General features: G+C 36.2%; 1 protein-coding gene across 1 annotated transcript in view; it reads right to left on the bottom strand.

Annotated features, from left to right (window-relative positions):
* Positions 1 to 435: 435 nt before the first annotated feature.
* Positions 436 to 13,495, bottom strand: part of LOC117408712 (gamma-aminobutyric acid receptor subunit beta-1) — a 100,270-nt gene continuing 87,210 nt past the window's right edge. The window contains exons 8-9 of the mRNA XM_034013957.3: positions 8,477 to 8,727; positions 436 to 1,502 (exon numbers count right to left, since the gene is read on the bottom strand). Coding sequence (XP_033869848.2) covers positions 1,155 to 1,502; positions 8,477 to 8,727 — 599 coding nt within the window. The 3' untranslated portion in view covers positions 436 to 1,154. The remainder of the gene's footprint in view (positions 1,503 to 8,476; positions 8,728 to 13,495) is intronic.

The raw sequence follows: 13,495 nt of genomic DNA on the forward strand, positions 1-13,495 counted from the left end.
TCCAAACACCAGCCTTTTTAATTAAACAATGCTACTCAGAAAAGAGACTTATCAAATCAATACCAGGGGACTCACACTTCTGAACATAGTGTAATATTAAGTAGCTTGTTTCTACTGTCATAAAACGAAGGGAACATCTGAGGTATTTGCAAGCAATCCTACTTTAATCATAACTAATCACCTTGGAGGGCTGGAGGGTTTAAAGTCTGATTATTCAAGTCTTGAAGATACCAGTAGCTTCAGAAGCATGTTGAACATTAGCACTAGAAATACAATTTAATCTTGAGGTATGCATCACTCTGGATAGGGTTTGTGTAGTGGTATAAGGACGGGTCACTTTCGAAGGTGCATGTGTTAAAAGGATTATATATATATATATATATATATATATATATATATATATATATATATATATATATTACATTACAAGAAAGGTGAAGTAATAAGTTACTGTATACCTGATTTCTTTTTAAAGAAAATCACATCTTACGTAATGCTCACAGACACTTTGAGATTTAATACAAACTTGATTTTTAAATTCCAATTAAAGTGACTCTAACTAAGTACTTACTTTTTCTTTTATTTTTGAAAGTAGTGAAGCCAATGACTTTTATTAAAATTAGTCCAAAGAACGAAACAGCCCTCATCTCATGAGCTTTGGAATGGAAAAGAAGATTCAGGCTCAATAGTTGAAAAGCACATATTTTGTTCTCTTGGATTAAAAGAATGATATGTCTACTTGTCACAAGGGACAGACCAGGTAAAATCTAAAGTGAACTGGGTTGGTTGCAGCAAGGGTTGAGTGTCTTACTGCTCTGTCTTTACATGAAGAGATTATGATTTTATAACCCTTTCAAATACAACATGGGAGTCTTATGGAGGAGCATGGATATGGCTGTAAGCCATAACAAATTAAATCCCTGTAGGAATTCTAACACATGTTATATGAAAGTTTAAGTTATTAAAAAAGATTTTATAAATGGGTCTGGATAAAAAAATAAATTAAAAAAAAACCCAGTGCATACATGCAAAAACAAAAAGGCTGAACACCTTAGCTTGACCTTGCAGTTATATATCACAGTCCTTTAGGGGTTAATACATAGAAATAAGTTAATCATGAAACACATACAATGCAGAACAAACACGTGACCAACCTAGTGCACGTAATAAAGCCAGTAAACGACATTAAAAAATGTAAATATGATAGGAAAAATGACTCTGGACCACTTGTCTATGGCATTAACATCAGTCAAGTCAGGGATCTTGATTTTAAGTTGTGACGTCCTTCTCCGTAAGCGACCCTTCTTATGAACCACGTGTCTGTCTGCTGCATTCCTCCCATAGACATCTCGACTTGTCATTGGCTTTCTGTACTGGATGCTGGCACTATCGTAAGAAAACATAGTGGCTCTGGGGTCATTTACGCTTGTCAAAACCTCAGAGCCACTGACTTCGTTTCTGATTTCCAGGGTGGTTAGAAGAATGTTTCCATGGGCATCAACCTGTGATGAGAACCAACGTGACAATTAATCAAAGCATTTTACAGGCTGGAAATGTGTCAGTCTATAGAGGAAGCAGCCGATTGGTTAATGACCGGAGAGAGGGCATTGAAGGGGTGGGAAAAATGTCAATCTCCAAGTGAAGTGACAAAAGAAGTGCAGCACTACCCAAGATAAAGGCGATTTCTTTAATCTAAATCTAGTTCATTTATACACATCTTTGCTAATATGTGGGTTTATTTCAAAAGTGCACAATTAAGACTTATGTAGAGAATAGAAATGCATGACTTTTGGATTCATGGAATTGTTGTTGTGTCAGCTACAACCACTATCAGGAATAACTGATAAATAAATGTAAACCCTTAAAAAAATGCAGACTCCTTCCTCTATGGGCCTATGATATACTATAATATATTAATGTTTTATAAAAAAAGGAATTGGTAAATACATACTGTACATAGTTAAAAACAGTGTGAGCTCACTTTTATTTTCAAAACAACACAATACAGACAAAATATAAATCAAAGGTTCTGCCCCTTTAACTCTGGGTCAGGAATATCACATGCTCAGACAGACAGCTATCACTGTATGTCTCAAAATTAAAACACACAAGTATCTTCTTACCTGGATTAACAAAATTGATTTTAAATCCCTGGTTCATGTTTTTAGGTACTAATTTAAAACATGGACAGCCTTATGCGTTGACCATATCTGTCTGCTCATCTGTCTCTACATGGTGAACATGGTCATTTCCTTACCTTTGCTCCAACCTTAACCAAATCATCATACTCATACTTCCCTAGCTTTCTGTTGACATTTTGGATTGCATTTGGCTATAATCCAATACATGTGTGATTTTATACAATGCAAGCATTTTAAACCTGTCAGGTACGGTGCGATTATTAGCTGATTATGAGTACCCTCTGTATACAGTATGAAAGCACTGGATTGTATTCTGTTTAAAACCTTGCAATAAATAAGTTGTTCTGCGTGTGATACCTGATGTGTGCAGTTTCATAGAGCAACTTTCTCTTTTCATTACTTTTATTTCCTCTTTTTTCCAGTTGGGGTGGGGGTGGGGGTGGGGGGGAGAGACTGAATCATGATCATGATGAAAAATGATGAAGGAGTTTGCAATGAGAAATGTAATTAAATATGAAACAGAATAAAAATGAGTCCGAGCTTCCTATCAGCTTACATCTTAAGCTACCAGACATATAAATCTTAACCCTCCATTTAATGAATCCTGCTCATTTATGTGCTGTGATTAATATATACAGTACTGTGCAAAAGTTTTAGGCAGGTGTGAAAAAATGCTGTAAAGTAAGAATGCTTTCAAAAATAGACATGTTAATAGATTATATTTATCAATTAACTAAATGCAAAGTGAGTGAACAGAAGAAAAATCTAAATCAAATCCATATTTGGTGTGACCACCCTTTGCCTTCAAAACAGCATCAATTCTTCTAGGTACACTTGCACAAAGTCAGGGATTTTGTAGGCATATAGTCAGGTGTATGATTAAACAATTATACCAAAGAGGTGCTAATGATCATCAATTCAATATGTAGGTTGAAACACAATAATTAACTGAAACAGAAACAGCTGTGTAGGAGGAATAAAACTGGGTGAGGAACAGCCAAACTCAGCTAACAAGGTGAGGTTGCTGAAGACAGTTTACTGTCAAAAGTCATACACCATGGCAAGACTGAGCACAGCAACAAGACACAAGGTAGTTATACTGCATCAGCAAGGTCTCTCCCAGGCAGAAATTTCAAGGCAGACAGGGGTTTCCAGATGTGCTGTCCAAGCTCTTTTGAAGAAGCACAAAGAAACGGGCAACGTTGAGGACCGTAGACGCAGTGGTCAGCCAAGGAAACTTACTGCAGCAGATGAAAGACACATCATGCTTACTTCCCTTCGCAATCGGAAGATGTCCAGCAGTGCCATCAGATCAGAATTGGCAGAAAACAGTGGGACCCTGGTACACCCATCTACTGTCCGGAGAAGTCTGGTCAGAAGTGGCCTTCATGGAAGACTTGCGGCCAAAAAGCCATACCTCCGACGTGGAAACAAGGCCAAGCGACTCAACTATGCACGAAAACACAGGAACTGGGGTGCAGAAAAATGGTAGCAGGTGCTCTGGACTGATGAGTCAAAATTTGAAATATTTGGCTGTAGCAGAAGGCACTTTGTTCGCCGAAGGGCTGGAGAGCGGTACACAAATGAGTGTCTGCAGGCAACAGTGAAGCATGGTGGAGGTTCCTTGCAAGTTTGGGGCTGCATTTCTGCAAATGGAGTTGGGGATTTGGTCAGAATTAATGGTCTCCTCAATGCTGAGAAGTACAGGCAGATACTTATCCATCATGCAATACCATCAGGGAGGCATCTGATTGGCCCCAAATTTATTCTGCAGCATGACAACGACCCCAAACATACAGCGAAAGTCATTAAGAACTATCTTCAGCGTAAAGAAGAACAAGGAGTCCTGGAAGTGATGGTATGGCCCCCACAGAGCCCTGATCTCAACATCATCGAGTCTGTCTGGGATTACATGAAGAGAGAGAAGCAACTGAGGCTACTTAAATCCACAGAAGAACTGTGGTTAGTTCTCCAAGATGTTTGGGCCAACCTACCTGCCGAGTTCCTTCAAAAACTCTGTGCAAGTGTACCTAGAAGAATTGATGCTGTTTTGAAGGCAAAGGGTGGTCACACCAAATATTGATTTGATGTAGATTTTTCTTCTGTTCACTCACTTTGCATTTTGTTAATTGATAAATATAAACAATTAAAATGTCTATTTTTGAAAGCATTCTTACTTTACAGCATTTTTTCACACCTGCCTAAAACTTTTGCACAGTACTGTATATATATATATATATAAATGGCCTTCAGTGAGTTACAGGAAAATAATTCCAACTAGAGTTTCTGTGACATCATAAATTAGGAGACTGAAGTCAATCACAACAGGTCTCGGGGGGATAAGGCATAGCCTCAGAAAACATATCTGCAGTGGAATTTACCACAGAAGAAGTGGACTGAGAACAGGGCTACTGAAATCCCTGTATGAAGGGGAGTGATGTACTAAATACTAAAAGTGCTTTATGATAAAGCTAGTAAAGTGCAATGTAAAAGTTCAGGAGTTAAATTTAGCTTTGACAGCTATGTGTGGACCATACTTCTTTTGTTTTGTTTATTATAAAATCTGTCATGTAAAGATGTGAAAAGGAGACAATGTAATGTTAAAAGTAAGCCCTATAAAGGTTTTGTCATAAATGTGGCAGCTTTTGCTCTTTTGATTTGTGAGCCTTTATTTAATGACAAGAAGTATGGGTAAGAATAAAAATATGATATTTTACCAGCTTAACAAGTCATGTGGTATTTTTTTTTAAATCATATATAAACTACAGTATAGTAAACACAAAAACAAGATAATAACTCCCTTTACCTCTACTGGCCACACACATTCTCACGTTCTCATTCATTTACAGACCCATGAAGATTTTATATGTTTATATGACACTTTTAAAACAGTGGTTACAGACTGCCTTTCAACATGCAGGTATTATGCATGATGCAAGGACAACAACATTATACATTTGGAATTATCATTATAGATGTTAAATATTACATATAAGGAAATTATGTGCTAGGTAACATGGCCCTTATAAAAGTTTACCATAGTAAATTTGCTTGGTAATATATGTTTTCCCATACTTTTCCTGTGTTTGTACTATGCATTTGCCATGATTTGCCATGTTTTTAAATATGCTTTACAATACCTCCCTGGGATTTACAATATTTACCTATGCTTTCACTATGATTCATTACACTTGGTTATGCTTTTACTATGAAACTTTAAGGATGGAAACAGTATTTATTAAAATAATAATAATAATAATAATAATAATAATAATAATAACTAGGATTTTAACTGACATCTCCAGGTGACACTACTGTGACTAGATAAATAAAGAGATTGCACATCAAATAACCTTTTTTGTTAATTTCTGCACACATTTTCTGCCTTTACCAAACCTCTGAATGATCTTTGCTGAATCTGAGAATCTTGGCAAGCCTCAGAATTCTGATAAGATACTGCAATGTTATTCATTTCCTTAGAATGCACATTAGAAAATCACGCAACAACATAATCAACTCATGTGCTTCAAACTGAAAGAATATGGTATTTTTTGAAGGTTCAAGCAAATGAATGAAATTAAATGGACATTTCTAAAAAAAAAGGATTACTACAGACCTTGCAAGAGGTTGATGAGTGGCTCTAACCTTGCCATGCTTTAAACAACCTTCACAAAAGGATACCTGTATTTACATTATCAATCCTTACAGCAAATGACTTCAAAATGCTAAATCATCATTCTAAAGTAAGAAACATTGAAGAAGGCACTAGTTGAAATATTTGTCTACTTGCCTTAGTTTTTCATAGTTCTACAGTACCTTAAAAGTAAAAGTCATACTTTCTGCAATGCCAGACTCACCGTTACCAGAGGAATGTGTGTGTCACTAATGGAACACTGGTACATTTGAGTGTCCAGCAAGTCATTTCATCTTACAGTGGATGTAGTAATCTACAGTATAATAAATCACAATATGGGCTTTGTTTTTATACTATAGTTTGGATTAATTTGTCCAGTTTTTCCACCCAATTTCAAAAGGCCAATTCGAATGGCGTAGGAACTCTACTAAAGGTCAACGGGCTACTTCATCTATGCAAATGTTGAAAATAGATCATCTTATCAGAACTTTATTGCATCACAGAACTGGCAGCTGTGCTGCACCTCACACTTGACTTTACAATGATAGAAGGTAGAGGGATGCTTCAAGAACTCATGCTTTTTGGCCACTATGTACTGTTTACTGTTTAGAAAATTTAGAAAAGACAGTTTTGATAGACAGATGTCGCTTTTCTTGGTAAGGCAATTTTAGTAAAGTAATTTTAATGGTGGAAAAGGGTAATAACCTCTGTGGTTTTACCTCTATGGTTTTAAGTTTTATGGTTGGAAGATTTTTTTTTTTTTTTTTTATCTTATCCATTCCTAAACCTGTCAGCATTGGCTCTGTGGACAGACTCAACACCCCTTTGCCTTAATCCTTCTGTGGCTGCAGGGGCCTTGGAAATGTAATGTGTTAGCAGCGTTTGCTCTCTGGCTCAAGCTCTGAGTCAAGGCAGCCGTGAAGGACTGGCATGCTTCAAATGGTAAGATTAGAAATGTAAAGTGATAGAATGACAATGCCGCAAAAAATGCAATTACATACAATGTACACAAGCAGACAAATGTATGCAAATAAGGAAATATAATTCCATTTTGGCAGATTGGTGTCTGATGGCTTTCTATTGCTTTCTATTACTATACTCTATCTACAGTGCTCCAGATAAGCTGTGTAAAAGATGTTTTACGCATTGAAAAAATATGAATTGCACATTATATTTAAATTTAATGTGTAATGAATGTGCATAGCAATTTTGCGGCACATCTTGAGTTTACATGTTAAGAAGTTTCTTGTTCTTTGTTGGTTCCCGGCATCTCAATGGTCAGTTGTGAATATACTGCATGCGTTAGCTAGAGAAATGACGGGACAGCTTGTAGCTTGCCTGGGAATTGCCAGAAACACGTGACCAATAGGTCTGGGGTTTCAATAAAAAAGAAAAATACACATACGGTTGATTCCACTCTCTTGCAATGAGTGTTTGTCACTGGTGAATAAGCCAGTCACTCTGTGCCATCTTAGTCCCCTTCAACCTAACCTACTAATTTAATTATCTATCAACCGAATTTTTGGAAAGTAAATCTATATAATAAATACAATATTCCATGTAAACTTATATTGCTATAGCAAGGCAATCAATCAGGAAATATATTGCATGTGCATGCAGGCCTTTTGTTAAGTATGTTCTACCTGCAGCTTTGGAATAAAAAAAAGTGATGCTTCTGTGTTTATTTGCTTCACAGCCATATTGTTTGTAGTCAATAAAGCAAATAAGAATAATTGTTGTTTTTGTTTTTATTGTAAGACCAAGTTTTTTTTACAGTAGTTCAAAGTAACATGACAGATAAAATGTAAGGTTGTCATTAATGCATACCCCATAAGTTAGCATCAAAGTATGTACAGAATTTATTGAACTAATCATCACCCAAAATGCATTTTACTCACATAGTGCCTAAATTGGAGAGTAAATTATTCAATGACCCAAAACCTTATCTGGAGCCCTGTCTATGTAAATAATAATTTTGGAGTTTTGCACTAACCAATACTTTTGCAGGGTGTAAAACTAGGGGTTGTAAATACAGCAGCTACGTAAATAGGTACCTTATGACTAGTTTATCTGCTGTGAAACACTGTAGCTAGTCTTATCTCACAGCCTGCTAATTTTCAATACTGTCACTAATTTAAGAAGCAAACAGGCAGCCCACAGCAACATTGCCCTTCAGCCCTAGACTGAATATTTCAGTGAGGTTCTGAATTCATCACCAACAGGAACTCTGAATGCAGCCTCAAAGATCAAATGCCCAAAATATTTAGTAGAACATGATTTAATGAACATATCTGTACATACAATGGAGAATGGGATACATAGAAATGGCAACAGTATTTTGATACATCTTTTGGCCTCTTCCTGGTAAATGTATATTTGAGGGCCCCCGGTATAAAAGCTCAGGGGCTGCTGTAAAGATGGAGAAGAGGAGAAGAGCACAAGCACTGTTTGCTGACTGGGGGGGGAAGTGATGTTACTTTGGGAATGATGTAGCAATGCGTCGGTCTCCTTCCGATCCATGCTTAACAAGCACTGTATATATAGGACCACTGGTACTTTGCAAGGACTGACTAAGTCCTAAAATGTAAAAGCCAGATGAAGTACAGTGTATTAAGATACAGTAGACCAGATGGAAAGAGAGAGATAGTTTTGTCCGACCCCTCATCTGATAATGCATTCAAGTTAAAGTAAATAACCCTACCTGTACTTTGTTGGGCTCTAGTTTACTCTTCTCATGGTTGGCCTTTGCAGCTTTTTCTGCTGCCTTCTTTTGGAGCTGAGGGCCCCTTCCAAAGAATATGTAGTTTACAAAGGCATACTCCAGGAGGGCCAAGAAAACAAAAACAAAACACCCCATCAGGTAAATGTCAATGGCTTTTACATAAGGGATCTTAGGCAGAGTCTCCCTGAGATGAGTGTTGATGGTTGTCATGGTGAGCACAGTTGTAATTCCTGTTGGAAGAGAGTAACATTAAGAATATTATCACAATTCTGAAGTTGCATACAAATGATTGTAATTAACAAAATCCTATTAAAAACAGTATTCTGTTAAAAAGCCAATGACACATTGAGGTCTATTTTAGTAGCTTTATTAATGGTGATAATAAAATTACACCTCGGGCAAGACACCAGTGGAATTCGTGTAGAGTTACGGGATGACAGTACTGCCACTGGGTAGGTCATTAAAACAGACTGTGTCATATGTTGGCTACACTACGGGAGTTAGTGTGCTTTTTATCCAGATTTGAATGCTATCTGAAACATGCTTTTATATCCTCCTTCCTATTTGAAGGTGTTTGCAATCATTCTGAGTGGTTCTAGGTTATATTGCTCCAATACAAAGTTCTTACCATTTCCTCTAAACCTGCCCTTTACCTGGCTTTAAGCTTGTCTGAATTCAACTGGGCCTTTTAACACAAGTTCCCAAGCACTGAAGAAAGCAGCCCAGCGTAAGTTATTTTGGATCTTGGACGTTTTTATCATCACAGTGTCAAACCAATGATGCAAGCCAGAAGGTGCACAGCAGCTGGTAGAGCACTCAAGGTGATTAACAAGCAGCTGAATCATGACATGTTCTGATCTCATTTCTAATTCAAGCAGCTTGTCCTTTAGTCACAAATCATTCATCACACATTTTTTTTTCTGTATATAATTCAACAAAGTTTTACCACCAGTAATTCTTGGTGTAAATCACACTAATGTTTGCACAATAAGAAACAGACAGAATTTACAGTGATTATCAGAATTTGAAGGATCTTATTATAAATGTACTGATATTCAGTTGCAGCATATGTTTTGAAGTTATCTTTTTGCTTTGTGCGCTTATTGTTTTAGTTCCAGGTGATGTAGTCACATACTGTACATCAGCAAAATTAGTAATAACTTTATTTTCTTCTTCTAATGGATGCTATGATCTGTTAAGTAGGGGATAGTTTATTTATTAAGCCATTTAAAATTGTCATTAGTCCTTGCCTATATCACCAGAAAATACATTTTGTCATGGTTGAAATTGCACACTTTGCACAATAATAAGCATGCCTTATTCTGAAAGCTCAGCATTCTTGTTTCATTTAGTTGCGGTCAGTCTCTTAAGATGCAATTGAATGAGGCCAATAAAAATGAATTCACCTTGTTAATCCTGAAGTATAAAACTTAATTTAGCGAATAAAGTCTCTGTTCTATAACAGAACACAATCACTTTTGTTGGGCTGTTTGAATTCACTAACATAAACAATTTATTAGTAAAATAAGAATGCAAAAAACAAAGGACTGTGAACCAGCAACGGAAAGTAAACTTATTGCACGTTTTACTGAAGCTTAAACACATGAAGACTTAAATATCATTGACAGTGATTGGTTTTTGAGAAGTGGGCTGTAAGCTTGTTTGAACAATGGTTAAAGGAAAGAAATGCAAAAGCTAAGTTTACATGTAAAATTTGTGTAATTGATAGAGATTTATTAAGTGATGATGTAATTGCTGTTGCTCCTGAACCTGTCCAGAAGAAATGTTAAATAAAAATTAGAAGGGGGGATGTTAATGTGAAAGTGAATTTGTAATTATGAAAACTTTTTTTATTAGTATGTTAATGTATAACTGTATTACTTTTCTTTAACAATGTGAAATGTTAAATTGAAATTGCAAGGCCCTTTCTAAGTGTTACGTTTGAAATATGTAATACTATAAAAAAGTAATTGTTGAAATGATTGTTGCATAATAAAATGGTATTCACTGTTCTGGTTTTGTTGACACATCAATCGTTTTCTGTGGATTCGTAGCACGAACTGTGGATTCGTTAATCAACAATATACCTGCCCCGCAGCTACTGTTAGTTGAAAGATTCATAGAATTCATCGCTCAAAAGATAAAAGGGTGACGTCACAGAAATGTTTTAAAGATTATGTGTGATGACGATTGTTGCATACCCGAAAAAAACAAACAGCTTTTCAGGTTATTACAAACTATATGATTCAAACAGTTCTCCACTGAAAAAGACTCAATGAACATCTATGATGCCAGGAGTATCTTTAAGATTTAGGTTGCTGTTTCGTTATTGTTGTAAGCCTCCGAATGGCCCAGGGGTTACAGTCCCGTGCTCCACTGTGTAGAACGTGGTTTGTGTCTGGGTAAAAAATATGTTTGCTTGCTTTTTTTTGCGGTAAGAAGTTTAATTTGATTTTTAATTGTTATTTCTTTTCAGCATTGTTGGTTAGGCTAGAATCTCATTGATTAGTTTAAGGGTTGAACAAATTCAAATATGTATATTTTATTGACCTTAAGTTTAGTGAAAGGGAAATGAATAGCTATTAATAATTCAAACAGATTTTTATTGCACTCAAGCATTATAGATGCGTTTAATTGGTCTGCAGATACTCCCGGAGGTCTAGATGTTCTCGTAACCCTGTTTAGAGGACAAATTGATGATTAATATAAAAGTGTTTCATACGTAGCCAAGTAAAGCATCAATAAGATCAAATCATAAAATACAAAAATAAGGGCAAAATAATGATTGAATCTGGGACAAAAACACTGAAACTAGCATTTTATTTCAAAACGTTTCAATCACGTTCAGCACAACTTCTCAGCTGGGAGCAGGGATCTGTTTTCTCAGAATTACTCATTGAACTGATGGGTTCACAGCCAGAATCTTCTATAGGAGCTTTGCTAGGCCTAACCTGCTGGAGAACACTTATTAGAAAAATGGCTTTAGTGTGAGGCTGTGATGTGAGAAAGGAAGTTCTTTGGTGTTTATAATGACGTCACCAGTATTATAAAAAGCAGTCTATATTTTATTTTTTATTTAGTTTTATTTGTTATTGCTACTATAACGACTACTATAATCAACTCCCCAGTAATGCTGTTGAAGCTGACACCATGGGATCATTCAAGAAGCTGCTTGATGAGATTCTGGGATCAATAAGCTACTAACAACCAAACGAGCAAGATGGGCTGAATGGCCTCCTCTCGTTTGTAGACTTTCTTATGTCCTTATGTCCTTATGTTCTTAAATATGATTTACAGCTTAGGGTCCCAAAGACAGAGGCAGGCAGGGTAATGATCCCTAGTTCAGGCTTCCCCTGTCTGGAACATACAGCAGCAGAAAGAGACTCCTCTGTGGAATAACAGATATTTATAGCTATTTAAAGCTGCTAACCAATACACAGCAGTCTGAAATCCTATCAGTCTGCTATAAATGTTCAGGATTATAACTGATCTGTTGTCAATAGTTATGATTTAGTGTTACTTTGTGGGGGAAGAAGGTTTAAGGTTAAATACAGGGCAATAAAAAAAATCCATTAAAGTGAGCATTCAGTTAAAATTACCGGTAAGTAGTGCTTACATGTAACCTCCAGACTATTTGGAAATGATACAGAATATAACATGAAATATAGCGAATCACTCAGTGTTTTTGGAACCACTCTGTATTTTTTATTTATTCCTAGAAGCAAAATTACAAAAATCATGATTCTCCATAGAAGCCTGAATTAACAATTATTTTCTCTCAATATTCCTCTACAGTGCTTTTTCTTTTTTATCACCATTATTTTTTTAACTTGTTCAAGTCATTAAATCAAACAGAATGGAATCTGTAGTACTATTACACAGTAGCATCAAATGAAAAAATTATACAGTTTTTATTCACATTGCTTCGAAACTGTATACTTGGCCATTACAAACACTACTCTTGAACTTGACCTATAATCACTGCATATTGATAGATTACTCAACTGACACTAATTTGTTTAATTAGCGCAACACCAGTTCAAGTATGACACCTAAACTTCTGAACTATTTCCTATTTTAAGGTAGGCAGTTTGATTTGTCCCAAATCTGATTTGCATACTTTTAAGCTATACTGGTGATTATTTTCTTGGTTAAAAATAAAGACATTGAAACTGAAAGTCTGGCCTTGCCTATTACTGTAACCTCTACACACCGGACACGATGCGACAATCGAATGTGTCGTCTGACACACCGCACCACGACAAAAAAACTAATAATATATTTTTGATATGAGCCGTTCACACTGTCTGCGATGCGATGGGTGACACTGAAGCGATGCAAAAAAAAAAAAGGATTGGTGTCTATTTTTGCGATTTGACCACTGAGGAACAGCTTCCCTTGCGTGCCTTCAGCAAAGCGCAAGAAAAGACAATTCTTGCAGTATCAAACTCTTGTAGCTGTTCAATAAAGGACACAAAAATTATAAAGACATGACAATGCGGGAGAACATCTGGGAGTCCATTTCCTGGGAACTAGATATAGGTGGTGTGTATGCTTTGTTTACCTTTACTGAAATAAGTATTCTGAAAAGCTATTCTGTATTCTACATTTTTATTAGAAAAAATATAAATCAGAGGAGAGTCGTCTATCACATCACGTGTGCCTGTTGCCACTAGTGTGAAAGGTAGTGTCGCAGCGAAAGTACCATTTTATTGGAGGACAAATTGCATCGCGTCTAGTGTGTGGAGACCTTAACTCCCACTTGCTCCCATGGATAAATGCACACATTATGCTGTCTCTTTGATATTAAATTGCACTCAAGTTAAATTGGTTGTTTTCTGCAAGCGTGAGTTTGATCTAACTCAAGTTTAGCCCAGGGTTCTCTGAGCTCTCACTTCAAATGTGATGCTGGCTTTGGGGATGAACTAATGATTCAAAATGTAACGGGATGTCAGCACCTTCTCAACATAGAAAGAAGACAGAAATAAATGCCTTCTA

Source organism: Acipenser ruthenus, chromosome 2 (assembly GCF_902713425.1).
Source record: "Acipenser ruthenus chromosome 2, fAciRut3.2 maternal haplotype, whole genome shotgun sequence".
NCBI classification, from domain to species: Eukaryota; Metazoa; Chordata; class Actinopteri; order Acipenseriformes; family Acipenseridae; genus Acipenser; species Acipenser ruthenus.